The sequence below is a fragment of the Malaclemys terrapin genome, chromosome 3 (genome assembly GCF_027887155.1).
Source record: "Malaclemys terrapin pileata isolate rMalTer1 chromosome 3, rMalTer1.hap1, whole genome shotgun sequence".
Lineage (NCBI taxonomy): Eukaryota > Metazoa > Chordata > Testudines > Emydidae > Malaclemys > Malaclemys terrapin.
The window spans coordinates 135,623,249-135,643,286 of NC_071507.1; the positions used below are offsets into that span (position 1 = coordinate 135,623,249).

At 39.1% G+C, this 20,038-nt stretch overlaps 1 protein-coding gene across 6 annotated transcripts in view; it reads right to left on the minus strand.

The window, feature by feature from the left end:
* Nucleotides 1–20,038, minus strand: part of KLHL32 (kelch like family member 32) — a 176,855-nt gene that overhangs the window by 78,994 nt on the left and 77,823 nt on the right. For all 6 annotated transcript variants that reach the window (XR_008444235.1, XM_054021347.1, XM_054021346.1 and 3 more), the window contains one exon: nucleotides 15,581–15,688. Coding sequence is in view for 5 of the 6 variants with exons in the window: in XM_054021347.1 (XP_053877322.1) it covers nucleotides 15,581–15,688 (108 nt within the window). In the remaining variant the exon portion in view is untranslated. The remainder of the gene's footprint in view (nucleotides 1–15,580; nucleotides 15,689–20,038) is intronic.

The window sequence follows — 20,038 nt, forward strand, 5'->3', positions numbered from 1 at the left end:
ATCCCCCCTCAGCCTTCTTTTGGTTAGGGTAAACAAACCCACCTCCTCAAGTCTCCTTTCATACGACAGGTTTTCCATTCCTCTGATCATCCTAGTAGCCCTTCTCTGTACCCATTCCAGTTTGAGTTCATCCTTTTTAAACATGGGAGACCAGAACTGCACACAGTACTCCAAATGAGGTCTCACCAGTGCCTTGTATAACGGAAGCAGCACCTCCTTATCCCTACTAGATATACCTCGCCTAATGCATCCCAAGACCGCATTATCTTTTTTCACGGCCACGTCACATTGCCGACTCATAGTCATCCTGCGGTCAACCAGGACTCCGAGGTCCTTCTCCTCCTCCGTTACTTCCAACCGATGCGTCCCCAGCTTATAACTAAAATTCTTGTTAGTCATCCCTAAATGCATCACCTTACACTTTTCACTATTAAATTTCATCCTATTTCTATTACTCCAATTTACAAGGTCATCCAAGTCTCCCTGCAGAATATCCCGATCCTTCTCCGAATTGGCAATACCTCCCAACTTTGTGTCATCCACAAACTTTATCAGCCCACTCCTACATTTGGTTCCGAGGTCAGTAATAATAATAGATTAAATAAAATTGGACCCAAAACTGAACCTTGAGGAACTCCACTGGTGACCTCCCTCCAACCTGACAGTTCACCTTTCAATATGTATCAAACAGTTGTTTTGTGTGTGCGATTTCAGTAATGAAAGGATTTTCCAACCACAAGATGGCACTCCCACTGAAATATTAAATCTGTTTTCCTGGTTTGCTGAAGTGCTGTCAGAGACCGGTCACAGAGCCACATACACCACTTGTGTAACCGAAAAAGCTTAAAGCCACATCATGGGTGAATGTCCTTCCTTTTTGGAGAGTTTTAAGAGAACATTGACTACAACCCAAACATGTGAAAGAAACCAACAACTCATTTTACAAGAGCTCATTTCAGAAATAGCATTTGTCAGGAAATACAATAAAGCTGTAAACAACACACCTAATAAGAGAGACTGATTTTAATCTTAATTTTCAAATGGTAGGATTCCTTCTGTTTTCCTACTTAATGGCTAAAAAGAACTTTGAATTTCCCTTATTGCAATATTGATTGAATAAGATAAACAGAGACAGCTAACGTAATATATTCATGTAGGTATGTGAGTGTTTCAAAGACAAATAGTTTTTTGCCACAAAAAACGCACTAGCCAAAAATAGTTTTAAAATGATTTTTTCCTTTACTTACAGAGTAGATACAGTTTCCCATTTGGCTTTCAGAAATGGAAAAGAGTTCTAATATAAATGCAGATTTAAAAACAATGTACATATTGAGCCTGAATTTCAGAAGCTCTGAACACTCACAACTCCAATTGAAGGTAATAGGGACTTCAGATATCCAGAACTTCTGAAAAGTCCAGCCCATTGATGTCTAAAACATCCTTTATACACACAAATTGTAATGCTGTTCTAATCCCAGGCAGGCTGGAAAGCAAATCCCAGCTAGAGTCAAGCCAAAAGACTGTCTTGACCCATGAATCAAGCGCTCAATAATTGGGAAAAAGACACAGATACAAAATGATATAGGAGATCCCTGTGATTAGCACGGTCTCACTCATTCTTCTTAATGTCAAATGCTTTGTTGGTTTACAAGAATTTTAAAATCCAAGGAGACTGCTGAATTTTTTGGTAATGTAGCAGCATCTTTACAACATCGGGAAAGAGAAAAAACCCACACTGGTTGTAAAAGGCCAGAACAATCTGTTAAGCGTTACCTAACGGCTATATCGACACTCTGACCTAGGGATTCCCAGCTTGCGTAAACATACTCGGGCTAGTTCTCATCTGAGCTAGCGTGCTAAAAATAGTAGTGTAGCACTAGCAGCAGCAGAGGCAGCACAAGCTAGCCACTGTGAGTACAGTACCCACGAGATTCAGGTGGGTTTGTATTCAGGGTGACTAGCCCATGCTGCCACTGCCCATGCTGCACTACTAAGCATGCCAGCTCAGATGAGAGCTAGCATGAGTATGTCTACAAGAGCTAAGAACCACATCCCTTAGATGTAGCCTAAGCATTAGAACACAGAACTTAGTTGGGAGAGCTTGGTACTAATCTTTACTATGCCACTGACTTGTTGTGTGACCTGTGTTTCGGTTTCTGCACCGTTACTGCAGTAAAATGAGAATAATGGTTAACCACTTTTATAAGATGCTTAAATTCCTCAGCTGTAAGGAGCTATTTCAGTGCAAAGTATTATTATTGATTATCATATATTAAAAATGTGTGAGATAATGTATTCTATGGGGATAAAAACCCCAATTCAGCAAAGCACTTTAGCTTTTGTTTGAATCAGTGGGACTCAAGCCCTTGATGGTTGTGGGCTTCGCTGCATCAGAGCCAAAATTATTTACAGGAACGCTGCGTTTCTTTCAGTCTACATACTCTTCTTTATTGACAAGATCCCTTGATTCCCCTCTGATGATTTTCAAAGGGAGATTTCATATAGTCAGATTGAATGTAGAAAGAATCCATGGGAAGGGTGTAGCCAGTTGATCTTTTATAACAATGTCTATGTTGCACTGTGTTTATAGCACTATGCATGTATTGGAAGAGTCTGTCAAACTGACAAACTCTGTAAAGATGATGACTGTATTCTGTTTTAATAGGTTATTTAATAAATTCAAAAGTAGAAAATTAAGGCATTTTTGCCAAAAAGTTCATTACCAGGGGCTTACTGAGAATCTACTTCATAGACCATATTACTAAAATTGACTATGTATTGGCTGAGAAAATTTGTTGCTTGATAAACAGACTTGGTACATATATGGCTGGGTCTACACTACCCTCCTGAATCGGCGGGTAGAAATCGACCTCTCGGGGATCGACGCTCTTACTCCACCAGCGGAGGTGGGAGTAAGCGCCATCGACGGGAAGCCGCAGAGGTCGATTTTACCGCCGTCCTCACAGCGGGGTAAGTTGGCTGCGATACGTCGAATTCAGCTACGCTATTCACGTAGCTGAGTTTGCGTATCTTAAATCGACACCCCCCGTAGTGTAGATGTAGCCTAAGTATAGTTGGTGCAAACAGGAACAAACAGGATTGTTATTCCTTAAATTTTGTTTTTAAAATATATTTATCTCCTTTATGTACTGGAGGCCTCATTGTTGTTGTTCTGATGTGATTAGGGACTGTGGGATTGATTCAGTCAGTTGTGCAGTTTGTAATATGAAGAAAAATACACTTTTCTAGCATTTTATTTTCTGAGATAATCATTTTAGTTTCAATTTCAGTTCTTTTATGGGCATAGCAAAGTATATAATATTACATGTATATAAAATATACATCAACAGTCTGTGTATAGGACAGGTTTCACGGTGGTAACAGTGCAGATGGGTTTATATAATGAGCCAGTTTCTGGTCTAAGGTATATGCATAAAACCATTCTAAACATTAATGGAGTTATACATAAACAAACAAGAATGTGACTCATGTTCGTTTTGATTTGATGGGAGCTGTCACACATTTCAAGGCCAATTATTCTGCAGTAATTTTCCAGCATTACATTCCAGGGGGAGGGGAGCATGGTTTAGGGATCTAGACACAGGACTGCAAGTCAGGTATTCCTGAATTTTAAGCCTGGTTCTGACAATACTGTGGCCTCAGAGTAAACATTTGACCTCTATGTCTCAATGTTCCTATCTGTAATATAGGATTTTAATGACCAACTTTGCATGGTTAGTAAGATTGATTACTGAATGTTTGTAAAGCATTTTGAAGATATAAAGCAAATTTAGGCACAAAGAATTATTATACCACACAAAGAATTATTATGCACACAATTGGCCTGATCCTGATGGTACTAAGCCAGGAGAAACTCCACTGAAGTCAGTTAAGCTACATCGGGGTAAAACCAGTAGGAGAACAGAATCAGGGTCATTCTATACCACCGAATCATGAGATCAGGATCAAGGCTCAGGCCCTCTTGGGGGGAAAAAAAAAAAAAAAGCCCCAAAGTGGGAGAAATATTTACTCAATAGTTATAACTTGAGTTTTAATATAATTTATTCTATTGAAAAATCAATTTCCCCTTAAAACCAAAAATCTTCCATCAATAATTAGGATAAAACATGGTCTGCCCATGTGTATTTGACTGCACCATTGGGGGCCTAATTTTCTCTCTTTATCTGTCCATTTCAGTCCCGAGGATGAAAGAACTTCAGAAATTTAAATTTCAGGTAGCATTCTCATGCTCTTTCCAAAGACAGATGACAAATTAAGTTTCTTAATTTTAATAACCTTTAACAACATCTTGGAAACAATGAACTGTACTGCTAACTTCATAGAATACCAAACATTTCCACTAGAGGTCTCAAATATCCCAGAAAGGAAGGCTAAGTTTTTAGTTATATAGCATTTCAGTTTACAGATGAAACTTAGAATGGTTTACAAAATTTAAAGAAAATCAGATGAAAGATTAAATACTTAAACCAGTTTAGATAGCCTATCTTATAAGTAGTAAGTCTACACTACAGCTTATACCAGCTGTAAATCACCCCCCGAGTGACAAAAGTTACACAGACATAAGCACCAGTGTGGACAGCGCTATGTCGGCGGGAGAGCTTCTCTCACTAACATAGCTACTGCCACTCGCAGGAGCAGGTAAGCCGACATTGGTATAGCTGCGCCGCTGTAAACTCTCTAGTGTAGCTGTGTCCTGTGACATCCCGGATAGAATTTCCCCACCCTGTATAACCATTAGTCACCATACCAGGAGACAGAGACACAGAGAGAGAAAAGCCCTCTTAAAAATGAGGCTTGAAACAGATCTTCATCCAGAAACTGAGTGCCAGCCATTTGGTTGATTTTGTCTATGAAATGCAGGGTCCCTTCTGTGGCAGGGGTTATGCTAGGAAACTGATCAGAAGCAATAGGTAACTTGTATTAGAAAAGAGTTTATCGAATTTGAAAGTGTAAAGCCTGAGGTTGCATTCTTATGTTCATATACAAGTTATACAGAAAATATCTGCTTTTCTGTACTATTTTATCTTTGAATCTGTGGTTTTTCTACTAAGTAAACCTTTTATTTTTACCCAGAGCCGGTGTGCAAATTCTGTGGAGTGTGTGTATCAAAGTAAGCTGGTATCTGGGGGTCTGGTTTCATGCCTTTGGCAATGATGAACAAGAGGGAGTTCAGGGAAGTCAGAGTGTCTGGTAGTTAAGAACTCAGGGTGAATGGATTTGGGGAGACTTGGGACTGGAATGGCTGTTGGTGTCGCCCTGCAGTGAGTAACGAGGCTAGTGGAAGCCAGGGTGAGACCTTGTGCTTGTGTGCAGGTAACTGTTGTCAGAGTTCTGAACCAAAGACAAAGAATAAAGGCATCCAAGGTAATAGGGTAGATGCTGATGGTACCCCTTACTGGTCTAGGAGATCCCAAAAATGTCACATATTGTTCTTTCTATATTTGTTTCTGTTTTTACTGGCATACAATCCTTTAACTCTTTTTTTGTGAAAGATTATCCACTTGACCATCCCAATGATTGTAATGAGAAGTTACTGGGGGGCGGGGGATTGGTACGCAGAATAATATTTTCCATTACAAAAAATACTTCTCCAATCCTTACCATCAACTTAGCATCAAGACTCCCAACAATTTGAGTCACCTCATAAGCACTGTGGTTTCACACTTTACATGACAGTTTCCTAATTCAAGAAGGGTACAATCAAGACCAGAAAATTCTACATTACACCTGGTCTGACAAAAAAGAGAAACTGATCACCAAACTTAAAATTAACGGTAGCTTATGTACCTGTGATCTTGACTTCACCACATTTAAAATTTGTAAGTAGAATATTACCAGTAATAGATAAATATAGAAAGAGACAAGCTCTCACAGCTAGTGCTTTGAAAGGCCCAATTTCACAAAGCTGAAAACAATTATGGGCCAAATCAGCTGTGAGGAAGAATTTAATCAGAAAAATGTGAATAATAACTGGGAATTGTTTAGGAGCACTTTTATAGATGCCCCCCCAAAAAGCCAAAATTGAGGAAAGCCATGTTGTTTAAAAAAACAACCTGGTTTAGAGGGGAAGTGAAGGCAGCTATAAAAAAATACACAAAACAAATGGAAGGGAAAGTTGATAATAATGAAAATAAATCACAATTTAGGAATTCTAGAAAATTGATAAAGGAAGCAAAGGGACACAAGGAGAAACCTATTCTCAGCAAAGGGACACAAAGAGAGAGAGTTAAGGACAAAAAGAAGTTTTTAAAGTACATTAGGAACAAAAATTTAAAAAAGGGTAAATGAGATGACTTGGGTAATTATAGGCCTGTCACTCTGACATCGATCCTGGACAAGATAATGGAGTGAGTGATTAATATAGAATAAAAGATGGGTAACACTGCTCTACAGCCAAAATGCTTCTGAAATAAATGTAGTCAAACTTTACTAATTCTGGGTCACTGAGAACGAAAATGATGCTTAAAATTATTGGTTGGCTCTAGTTTTCAATATATGCTATTGGGTCAGTATACACAAACACTTGACTTGGGAATGGCGGAGGATAAGTGAGTTATAAAGGGAAGGGATCTCAATTTAAACCAGAAATGACTAAAATACATCTTTGACTGGATCTATGAATAAATCTATGACAGGGTTTGGACAGTACTTGCTTTTTAGGCAAAACAATGAATGATGCAATCTGAAGCTGGTATTGCATCATACATGATATGAATTGCATCATGTTATTCCTAGAAGTCATGGATGATGCAGTCATAACAAAGCTTATATCAGAAATCATACAGGTGTCGTGCTCTCTTATTTGTCAGAGTTTGATTTTGCAAAGGGACACATTTCTGTTTAGCTAAAGTGAGCAGAGATGCCTCGTACTTGTGTGAACAGTGCAGATAACTTCTGCTATGTTTGTGGTGAAGTGACTTTTGCATCACAAAAGTGCAGTATAACCACTATGGTTAAGAAAGCCTATCACCTTTATTTTGGCTGCAAAATTGGAGATCAGGACAAGAGGTGGGCCCCACACATATGCTGCAACACTTGTGCAACAAATCTTTACCAGTGGTTGAACAGGAAACAGAAATCTATGCCTTTTGCAATGCCAATGATTTGGAGAGAGCCAACAAATCATACCAGCAATTGTTACTTCTGCATGGTGCCTCCAGTTGGGAAAGGTGTGTCAAAAAAGAAAATGTGGACTGTGCATTATCCAAACATTCCATCAGCTATACGCCCAGTACCCCATGGAGAAGGGCTGCCGGTTCCTGATGCACCAGAATCATTCTCACTTGAGTCAGACGAGGAAGAGGAAGAGGATGAAACTTCTGGTCCTGAACCATCAATGTCACAGGACCCACATTTTCTCCCATCCTCCTCCTCTGAACCACACCTCATAACACAAGGTGAACTGAATGACCTTGTCAGGGATTTGGAACTACCCAAGAGTAAGGCAGAGCTGTTGGGCTCCAGACTACAGCAGTGGAATCTCCTGGCAGGTGACGTTAGGGTTTCCATGTTCCGTGAGCGTCAAAAGGATCTTGTCCCATTCTTCTTCATGGAAGGTGATCTTGTAGCCTGCAACATCATCGATGGCGTGATGGCAGCCCTCAACATCGTTCACGATCCAGATGAGTGGAGACTGTTCATTGATTCATCAAAGACGAGTCTTAAAGCTGCTTTACTGCATAATGGCAATGTTTTGCCATCAATTCCAGTTGGTCATGCAGTCCATATGAAGGAAACCTATGACAACATGAAACAACTTTTGAGGTGCATAAACTATGACCAACATCAGTGGCAGCTTTGTGACGATTTGAAGGTTGTTGCTCTCTTGCTTGGTCTGCAGACTGGATACACAAAGTACTGCTGTTTTCTCTGCGAATGGGATAGTCATGCAAGAGATTCCCACTACATCAAGAAAGATTGGCCACTCCCACAGTCATTGGAGCCTGGGAGGAAAAGTGTTCAGCATCCACCACTTGTTGAATCAAGGAAGATTTTGTTACCATCCTTACACATCAAGCTGGGTCTGATGAAGAACTTTGTCAAGGCCATTGACAAAACACAAGCAGCTTTCAAGTACCTCCGTGGAAAATTTCCAAGCTTAAGTGAAGCTAAGATAAAGGAAGGTGTCTTTGTTGGTCCTCAGATTCGTGAACTTCTTCGAGATGATCCATTTGACCATGCACTGCATGGCAAGGAAAAGACGGCATGGAAAGCCTTCCAGTTTGTGGCAATAAATTTTCTGGGAAACATCAAGGCAGACAACTACAGGTTGTTGGTGGAAAACCTCCTCAAGGCATACAAAAGCCTTGGTTGCAACATGTCACTAAAGATACATTTTTTGCACTCTCATCTAGATTTTTTTCCACCGAACTGCGGAGCAGTGAGCGACGAGCATGGCGAGCGATTTCACCAGGACATTGCAACAATGGAGAAACGCTATCAGGGCAAATGGAGCCCATCAATGCTTGCAGACTATTGCTGGACAGTGACAAGAGATGCTGCATTGAATGAATACAAGAGAAGCCAAGAAGTGCCGAGTAGACACTGAATAGGACTAAACTATGTACATAGTAGTTTTTTGCCTTTTGTTTCATAATAAATTTTATTTATATAACCCTTTTGCTGATTTTTAAAGTGTTACATAAACAGGATAGGTGAAATATTATCATGTAAAGCAACCATAAACCCATGAAAAGACCTAGATTTACAATTTATGATTAAAACTCTACTATCTACACAATATACATAGAGATAAAATGTAAAAACTTAAATATCTTAGAAACAGTAGCCAATCAGTTGTTTTAATTGTCATATTTGAATTCAGCACATCAAAATACATAATAAATAGCACATTTTATCTCTGAAGCAGACGACTTCTCAAAAATTGTAGACCAGTGTAATTAATGTCAATCAACACAGGCTTAAGAAAAACAGACCCTGTCAAACTAACTTGATATCTGTTTGGCTGATAACAGGTAACAGTGTTGATGTAATATGCCTTGTAGACATCTAAGTGTTTCACTTGGTGCTGCCTGATATTTTGGTCAAAAAACCTAGAACAATATAAAATTAACATGGCACACATTAAAATGGGTTAAAAGCTGGCTAACTGATAGGTCTCAAAATGTAATAGTAAATGGGGCGTCATCATCAACCAGTGTTTTTCTATTTGGGTCCCATAGGGATTTGTTCCTGGCCTTATGCTATTTAACATTTTTATCAACAACCTGATAAAGTTTGGAGATGGACACAAATAATGAAGATGACAGGTGACTAATACAGCAATCTTAGATTGTTGGTACACTGGACACAAACAAATCCCTAAATGTATATGTATTCAGCTAGGAACAAAGAATCTAGGCCATAATTACAGGATGGGGGACTCTATCCTGGGAAGCAGGGACTCTGAAAATGATTTGGAGGTTGTAGTCATCTAAACAGGAGCGCCCAGTGTGATGCTGTGGCCAAAAGAGCTAATACAATCCTGGGATGTATAAACAAGGGAATCTCAAGTGTTGGTACTGGTGCAACTGCTGCTGGAACTCTGTGACCAGTTCTGATGTCCACAGTTCAGGAAGGATGTTGATCAATTGGAGAGGATTTAGAGAAAAGCCATGAGAATGACTTCGCATTAGAAAGGATTCGAAAATATGCCCTCTAGTGATGGAAACAGTGAGTTGAAATCTATTTAGCTTAAAACAGAGTAGGTTAAGGGGTGACTTGATTTCAGTCTATAAATACCTACCTGCTGTTGCAATCTGGCAGAGAAACTTAAAACATGATCCAATGTCTGGAAGTTGAAATTCAGACTGGAAATATAGTCGCAATTTTTTAATGGTGAGAGTAATCAACCATTGGAACAATTTACCAAAAGATGTAGTGGATTCTCCATCACTGTCAATTTTTAAATAAAGATTGGAAGCTTTTCTAAAAGATATGCTCTAAGAATTATTTTGGGGAAGTTCTATGGCCTGTGTTATACAGTGGGTATTCTTAGATGATCACAATCGTCCCTTGAATCTATTAATAAAGATCAGTTCACAACGGAAAGCATTAAAAACACATTAGGGAAACATCATATTGTCTCTGTAGTTCTGAGACTGCATATCATTGTCTGAGCTATATTTATGAAAACATGATTAATACTACTCTTCAATGGCACTTCTTATTTGCTTACACTTTCATATTAGCATTTGGTAGGTCTGATACAGAGAGGAGAACATAGGCCCCAATCCTGCAAACACTTTCACGCATGAGCAACTTTACACACGTGAATAGTACCAGTTAATTTACCAGGCCAACTCATATGTACAATAGCTCACAAGAGTAAGAGTTTGCAGGATCAAGGCTGCAAACTGGAAGGCACCTATTTTTCAATAGAGGATTGTAGACATTATGTCACCCTGGGGAAGCTCTTGTAGATCTTATTCAAAAACCGAAGAAAGTATGCTGGTATCTTTTAATCACTGGCACAATTTAATAAATTATATCATCAGTATATTTCAGAATAATAAAAATAATGCTTTGCACTTATATAGGCGCTTTCATCTGAGGCTCTCAGTGATTTATGAACATTAGTTAATAAAGACTCTGAATACCATTCAGAGATAGGTGAGTATTATTATCTCCATTTAATAGATGGGAAACCTCAGGCACAAAAAAGCGTAGAGCCAGATTTTCAGCAGTGTCTGGTAATTTTGAGGTATCCCAGTTTAGAGAGCAAGGGCCCTGCTTTGAGGGAAAGTAAGCACCTACAGCCTTCACTGACTTCAACTGCAGTTGGAGATGCTTGGCCGCTATGAAAATAAGGCATGATATGTCTGAAATTGGACACTCAAAATGCTTTGAAGGATAATTTTGAAAATAGGCTTCATTAAATGAGCCAGTGCAGTAACAGAACCTGGAATTCCTGGTTCATTGACAAGAAAGTATGATTTAATGGTTAAAACTTTCTCCTCTGGGTTGGCATATTTTCACTGTCATACAAAATAATACATTCTTCACTAGAAGCACAAGAAAGAAAAGCATTTAAAAAAAAACCCTTCCATTTTATTAAGGAATTCAAGAATACTTAGCTTGAAGGAAGAACAAAATGAGTACGCATGACATGCTTTCAGGATACATACAGCAAAAGGCACTGCTGAACAATGGCTGAATTTCTACCCTTCTTATATATGGCAGAGGGAAAACTTCTTTGAAGAATTTTTATATTCTTCAAACTGACAGAGAGTTAGTCTATAAAACCAAAATTAATTTGTTTACATCTTTGTTGTCTGTGCCACTTGGCTTGGTAACAAAGAACACAACTTTTCTAAAATCAGTTCAAACAGATTTCCTGCCTTCAGAATTTAATTTTCTCTTTATTTATTTGTTTAATTATTTCTTTATACAGAAATTATGGGTTTATAATCTAACCATATTTTGGAAGCAGATATATTAAATGAGATTTTTACAACCTTGTGCAATAATGAAATGGTAACCGATTCTTTTTTCGAAATTAAACAACAGCAAATGTTCACCATGGGATCTATCTACTACATAAGCAATATTTCCAGCAATACTCTGGTTAGCCAAAGTTTCCATAAATAAGAGAAAATTCAACAGTTTATGTATTCCTGATGTCTGTAAGAATAAACATACACATTTTTTAAACAGTTTCTTGTGCATGGTACCTAACAGTTTAGAGTTGGCGCAGCTTTGGTCTCCACATTTAAAGTAAAACTGACAAATTGGAAAGCACAAAGATGAATAATGTGAGTGACAAAGAGTTTGTGAGATTAGATTTTAAAAACTGGGCATATTCAGTTTATAAAAGGAGGTGGGGTGGGGGGGACAAAGGATCTAATTCTCCATTGAAATCAGGAGTAACATAATTTAAATCAAATTTGTGCTGCTGTAAGAGAGTGAATAATCAAGCCCAACAAAGTCTACTAAAAGATTCCAGTCTAAGGGAATGTCTACACTGGAGCTGTAAATTCTAGCTGAAGGAGACATACTTGCACTAATTCTGATCTAGTTAGCCCACTACATATGAAAATGTAGCTGTGGCAGCATGAGGGGCTAGCTTCCCCTAGTATGTACCTATAATCTAGGGCAGGATTGTATTTAGGGACGCTGCTCATCTATTTTTATCACATTAGCTCAATCAGACCTAGAGCGAGTATATTTCCTCAAAGTGAAATTTACACCTTCCAGACCTAGTGTAGACATACCCTAAGACTTGGAATGTCACATGGTATTTTAAAACTAGTTTTTAAAAAACAAAACAGTAACAAACCCAAGGTAACTGGATTAAAAACTGAATATTCTTAGCAATTAAGGAGCAGACAGAAATGTCTTCCAGTAACTTTCAGAGACAGAAATATCATTTGCAGAAGCACGGATTAGGAACCTTAATTTATAGGTTAACTACTGAAGGTCACTGGTCTGGGACATAGGTGATGATAAAACAAAAAGCTTTCTACATTCAGAAGGGGTTTGTTTTTATCCTGATAATGTTAGGTGGTATGCATCCTGTTTTCCATCAACATTAAATAGATCTTTAGTACCATAAAAAGTCATTTCAGATAGATCAAGGCTCCCAACCCTTTCAGAGTGTGGACCACATCTTAGCAGAGAGACTGTCTCAGGGATCACCCCCTGCTGCGATTAGTGAACTTAACATCTGTGGCATCTACAACAAGTGCTTCCAGGAAGATTTATTATCAGGAAAGTCTTTAGTGTATTTTTTTTCCATTTTTTAAATAGGATATAGCAGATGGATATTGTGAAGATTAAAATCATGTGATCAGCCAGCTTTCTGCAGACCACCACCGAGTGCTCTATGGACCATCATTGGCTCAAGCCATCATGACAAAAAGTGATGCAACCACCTTATATAAATTAACCTAGACCATATTTCCATAATTTGCTTATGAGAATGTCATGTGAGACTGTCTCAAAAGCCTTATTAATATCAAGATATATCACATCTACTGGATTTCAATAAAGATTACCTTAAACTCAGATAACTGGTCTGAAGGGTTCCATGGGGGGGGGGGGGGGGATCTAAACGATAAAGGAGCTCAGGAGAGCGAATAGTTTCTCAAAGAGTTAATATTAAAGGCACACCAGCAAACTATCCCAATGTGAAGTAAACATAGAATAATCTGAAGCCAATATGGCTTCATTAAGACCTCTTTAATACCTGAAAAATCTAAAAGGACTCCTACAAAAAGTGGAAACAGAGACTAATTGCTAATACAAATGAATAGCACAAGTATGAGGGACAAACTTACAAAGTCTAAGACACAAAATGAGTTACACCTAGCAAAGGGATATAAAAGCCAATAAGAAGAGGTTCTATAAATACATCTGAGCCTGCCCAAGCCCCACTGTCCTGGGTGGGAGGGCCAAATCTGGAGCCTCACTGCTCTGGGCAGAGGGGCCAAAGCTGACACTCAAGGGCTTCAGCCCCAGGCAAGGGGCCTGCAACCTGAGCCCTGCCACCCAGGGCCGAAGCCCTCGGGCTTCAGCGCTGAGCCCAGCAAGTCTAAGCCAGCCATGGCGACCCCGTTTGGAGTCCCAACCTACAGTTTGAGAACCACTGGGTTAGACAAAAACCTGTCAGAATGGTCTAGGCATAGTTGGTCCTGCCTCTGTTCAGGGGGCTAAACTAGATGACCTTTTGAGATCCCTTCTAACCCTACAGTTTTGGGATTCTAGGATTTCAGAACTACTAGGATAAAGAGATTTTTCTGTTTTATATGGATTCATAGGACTCAGATTCTAGGACTGGAAGGGACCTCGAGAGGTCATCGAGTCGATCCCCTGCCCTCATGGCAGGACCAAATACTGCCTAGACCATCCCTGATAGACATTTATCTAACCTACTCTTAAAGATCTCCAGAGAGATCCCTAGGCAGTTTATTCCTGTGTTTAACCACCCTGACAGTTAGGAACTTTTTCCTAATGTCCAACCTAGACCTCCCTTGCTGCAGCTTAAACCCATTGCTTCTTGTTCTATCCTTAGAGGCTAAGGAGAACAAGTTTTCTCCCTCCTCCTTATGACACCCTTTTAGATACCTGAAAACTGCTATCATGTCCCCTCTCAGTCTTCTCTTTTCCAAACTAAACAAACCCAATTCTTTCAGCCTTCCTTCATAGGTCATGTTCTCAAGACCTTTAATCATTCTTGTTGCTCTTCTCTGGACCCTTTCCAATTTCTCCACATCTTTCTTGAAATGCAATGCCCAGAACTGGACACAATACTCCAGTTGAGGCCTAACCAGCGCAGAGTAGAGCGGAAGAATGACTTCTCATGTCTTGCTCACAACACACCTGTGAATACATCCCAGAATCATGTTTGCTTTTTTTGCAACAGCATCACACTGTTGACTCATATTTAGCTTGTGGTCCACTATAACCCCTAGATCCCTTTCTGCCGTACTCCTTCCTAGACAGTCTCTTCCCATTCTGTATGGGTGAAACGGATTGTTCCTTCCTAAGGGGAGCACTTTTCATTTGTCTTTGTTAAACTTCATCCTGTTTACTTCACACCATTTCTCCAATTTGTCCAGATCATTTTGAATTATGACCCTATCTTCCAAAGCAGTTGCAATCCCTCCCAGTTTGGTATCATCTGCAAACTTAATAAGTGTACTTTCTATGCCAATATCTAAGTCGTTGATGAAGATATTGAACAGAGCCGGTCCCAAAACCGACCTCTGCGGAACCCCACTTGTTATACCTTTCCAGTAGGATTAAGAACCATTAATAACTACTCTCTGAGTACGGTTATCCAGCCAGTTACGCACCCACCTTATAGTAGCCCCATTTAAGTTGTATTTGCCTAGTTTATTGCTATGAATATCATGCGAGACTGTATCAAATGCCTTACTAAAGTCTAGGTATACCACATCCACCGCTTCTCCCTTATCCACAAGACTCGTTATCCTATCAAAGAAAGCTATCAGATTGGTTTGACATGATTTGTTCTTTACAAATCCATGCTAGCTATTCCCTTCCACCTTACCACCTTCCAAGTGTTTACACATGATTTCCTTAATTACTTGCTCCATTATCTTCCCTGGCACAGAAGTTAAACTAACTGGTCTGTAGTCTCCTGGGTTGTTTTTATTTCTCTTTTTATAATTGGGCACTATATTTGCCCTTTTCCAGTCTTCTGGAATCTCTCCCGTCTCCCATGATTTTCCAAAGATAATACCTAGAGGCTCAGATACCTCCTCTATTAGCTCCTTGGGTATTATAGGATGCATTTCATCAGGCCCTGGTGACTTGCAGGCATCTAACTTTTTTAAGTGATTTTTAACTTTTTCTTTATTTATTTTATCTTCTAAACTTACCCCATTCCCATTAGCATTCCAGAAAATAATATCCACTCCAAAGTAAAGTCCATTAATTTTTGTATTGACATGCCCAAACACTTCATACTTTGCAAGTGCAGAAGATTAATAATATCAAATGTAAGCTTGTATACCTGACACTTAGCATTTCTATAGTAGGAAGAATGATTTTATTTTTTGATTTATGTGTTTGAATTTGAAGAATTGTACAATACCTGTCCAGTGTATGCAAAGTCCAGGGCCTGCCTTAAACCTAGGCTTGTGACACCATGCAAATTCACTTCATCAGCTCCACTCTCAACCATACAGAGACTGAACATTGCCTAAGAAGAGAAAAGAAACATTTGCAGACATTAAAAATGAGATGGAGGGAGAAACATGAGAAGTTTCAGATGAACACTGTTGATTTTTGCTACCTAACAACCCCTTGCTATTCTCCAGGTAAAACACCTCCATAGCACCATGACTACTATTGAGGTGCCAGGGCTCAAGCAATTTTTTTACATTTATAACTGATGCAGCAAGCCCAGATGTGCCAGAGCTATGAACTGCCAAGCTTAGAGGTGCCGGGGCTCAGCCCTGGCATAAATTAAGCACTGATAAGTTTTCATTATTACGGTTTCCTTTGACTCCCCCTCAGTAAGTAGGTTAGCAACTGAGCTGTTTCACTGATAAAGAAGTGCAAAGACATATCCCTGAAGAGAAAAACTGCAACTAATCCAACAAGATCCAATTCTGAAAGCTTTACACTGAGTAATACTTTACTATGCAAGTAATTCCACTAAAACCAGTGGGACCACTCACATAGTATGGTACTATTCAGTGTAAGTGGGCAACTTGGACCCTGAAAAATCATTCTAATCAAACACCACTAGAACAGTAAATTAGACTTGCAGGTCTATAAAATATTTAAAGAGTTAAAAAAGGCAAGGTAAACCCTCCATGGTTATTTGAAGAAGTAAATTAGTGTATTAAGACAGTTAAAGCATCTTTTTAAGAAGTGGTAATCCTATCCAAATAGCACAAAAGAATGCCAGGAAATTAGAAATAAAAAAGGCAAAGAGGTAACATGAAGAACAGTCATCTACCGATATTAAGGTACACAAAATATTAAAGTACATTAAGAGCAAGGCCACATATGTATGGATGCAGAACTGTTAGGCCCCATTTTTACGCTCCCCAGAAAATGGAATGAGTCAATAAACTCACTCATTTGTCAACAGTGACAAACAAAAAGAAATACTTCAAAGTTTGTAGCTGGCTGCAGAACAGTACTGCATAATTGACCAGGGCACATGATCTTGGTTTCCTTTCTCTCCCACCTTCCTCCAAGGCATAGTTTGCTGACTGAGGAAGGATGCTAGACTTGACAGGCCAAACTTGCATGGCCTATTTGGTTTAAGATCATTCTCTCCCAACATGATTTGGGACTTAAGATCTAAAAATTGAAAATGAGCTCATCAGAGTTCATTTTTAATATTTGCACAGAATGTCATTGAGTTGTAGACGATGTCAATCCCTTCCCTTAAAACAATGTGAACTTCCTCTTAAATTAGAAACTGAAATTTGCTGTTTCAAAAGTATTTTCCTCCCTTAAGGGTGGGGTTTCCTTCCCCACTTTATGAATACTTTCAAGCTCCCAAAGACACTAAGAACAGACATTTCAAATGTTGTGATAATTAATAAAAATATTTTTATTAGGCCTAGTTCTACCTTCAGATACATATGTCTAAATCTCATTAACTTTGGCATGTACATATATGAGGGCAACAATTAGCCCTTGCGTAATACATTATTTGCTCCAACTCATACTACCTTCCCTTCCCCAAGCCTGATCCATGTAACCTCTCTTTATTCATGTCCATCAATGGCTATTAGCCAAGATTCAAGAAGCTGGGAGGGGAAGATGGGTGGATCACTACAACTGCCCCATTCTGTACATTCCTCCTGAAGTTCTGTTACTGGTCAGTATCTTGTTGGAGACAAGATACTGGGCTAGGTGGACCATTGGTCTTACTCCAGTATGGCAGTTCTTATGTTTATGCAGCACCATTTTGGATTGTCAAATAAACTGCAATCTGCCTCGTACTGGCTATTTGAGTGGTGTGGCTAGGGATGTGACTGAAGCCACAGACCACTAATTGAGTGTTGAAGCAGAAACATTCACTTATCAGCTACTGCAGAGAGCCACCCAGGCCCACACCTTCTCTTTGAGATGGACTCCAAGGGTGAAATCCTGATCCTATTGAAATCAATGGCAAAACTCGAGCTGATTTCCAGGTTGCATGTGTCAATCATATATGGCAGTGGGAGTGACATGATGGGAGGCACCTGGTGTGGAGGGTGAGCTCTTCTTGTCTGAGTGACAGCCAAGAAGTTATTGAAGAGGTCGAGGAGCTCCTGAGCCTACCATCCTAGCTAACATCTCCCCATAACTAGCCTCAAGACCCTCACATCCCCAAAAATCAGCCTTTTTTTAGGGCTCATACTGAGTTCTCCTATAGTCTCTCTCCCTTCCACATACTGCTGAGCAGGGGTCATTGCAATCCAAATGCTAGTGTAGCTAGTGAGAGAAAAACACTAGGGCAGGATTCAGAGGGGCCAATCATGGGGCTACATGAATTTCCCACCCCCATCAGTGGGTCTGCAGGTCCCAACTCTATAGCCCCTTATATCACTACTAAAGTCAATGGAAGACACAAGAGCTCAGCACCTCTAAAATCTGGTGCATGGTATCTCAGTTGAGACTGAGGAGTTTCAGTACAAAAATTGAAGCACCCAAAAATGTGTGTCCACTTCCAAAAGCATTGTTCTGATTGCCACTGAAATGAACTGTTCTGAAATGAATTTGTTCCCTGGCAGTGATCCAATTTAAGCAAACATGCCATTTATCAAGGTACTTGTTCTGCTCTTCTGCAATTTGTATTTCAATTAAAATTTTATCAGGGTTTTCCCTAACTGGCAGTATAATAGAATATGTGTTAAACTAGGTATCACATTTACACAGTAAGAAATAGTCATTCTAAGTTTACCCAACTGAAAAGAAATCAGAACTGAAAAATTCAATGACTTGTCCAGCTCAGTAAAAACTGTAGTTTATTAATTACCATGCATGTCACCCAAAATACCAGTTGTCATTTATTTGTATAGTATGCCAGGATGGCTATTTCATTCTGGCTTTCAACAATATTTCTCACCCTTGAGCAGGTTATAGCTACAATCTTCTTCCTTGCATTAATCACATAACACAAAAAGTCTGCATTATGAATCCTCTCCCTCCAATGTGCTCTGTTCAGTGCCATGTTTTCTACCACATCACATGCTGGCATGTCTTCATTTATGACATCCCACCACTTCTCTGCTTAGCCTGTCTTTTTCCTTCAGTCTGATCTGTTGGACTCTCTTACCTACAGTGTTGTCAGAACTGCACTTTATAGCTACAATATGTAATATTGAAGTATGTAGCTCACCTGGCTAGCTGCAGATCTCTTGTTGCCCTCCCCTCCCCCAACTGAGTTACTGTAAACATTAAAACTAGAAAGGTAGCAGTTTCCAAACATATGAACTGCAAACCTGTTTGTAGGGAGTGATTTCACACAGCATGAAAAGCACTCTAACCAAAATGATGAAAAGTATTCTGTAATGGGGTGTAGGATGCCATGTAGTGAAGTCATTTTAAATGTCAGTCCATAACCTGTGGAATATAGCAAATGACTCAAAATAACCATCACTCCTTTCGGAAATAATTGCACAGAGCTGTGTGGTGCCCCACATCAGATCTCTAAATAAAGTACTTTGAACTGGTAATTTATAAATACCCTATCATTCAAAAGCAGTGGGTTTTGTTATGCACAAAATATGATTATTAAGTTTTGTTATTTTCTTCAGTCAGAAAGCAAACACCAATTAGATCCTATCCAATAATTGTCAGAAGACATTAGAAGATAAGTTTGTTCTGTTGAAATTATCTCCTTACTGTTTTATCCTAATTATTCTCAGACCTTGTCTGAATCATAAACCACTTATTTTTTTCTTAAATTTAGGGCCTTAGTTGGTGAATCTAAAAAAAAATTTAGGAAAAAAAAAAGATTAACACCAGCTGCTGCTCACAAATGTCAGGGCTAGCAGGGTTCTGATGTTATTTTGCTAAACTTCTGCACTTCAAAGAAAGAATTCACATTCCAAACACTACACCACAACTAAGTATTTACATTTTCATATATTCAAATGATACACATGTCATTAGATTTAATTAAAACATATTGATGATACAGAATTTAAACTAAAGCACAGTTACAGAGCTTATTCTGCCTCAGTGCAAGCAGGAAAAGAGTGCTATTCAAAATTGGTTATGCACGTGCAAATCCACATTATTGCTAATGATATGGTGGAAAATGATTTGTGCATCAACTATTATTTATTATAAAGAGTAAATTACCGTTCTAGCACCAGGCATTGTTGCAGTGCTGACTACCTGTTTACTTAGTATGAAGTGTGGAACTGTGGAACAGAAAAGTAACAGCAACAATATGGAACTCATTTAAGATATGCAGAGCTAGATCTTCACTCATTGTAGTCGGCAAAGCTGCACTGGCTTTGATGTAACTATGCTGGTTTATTCCAGCTGAGGATCTGGCCTGAAATTGGAAGGAAGTTTCCAGAAGTTCCCTATT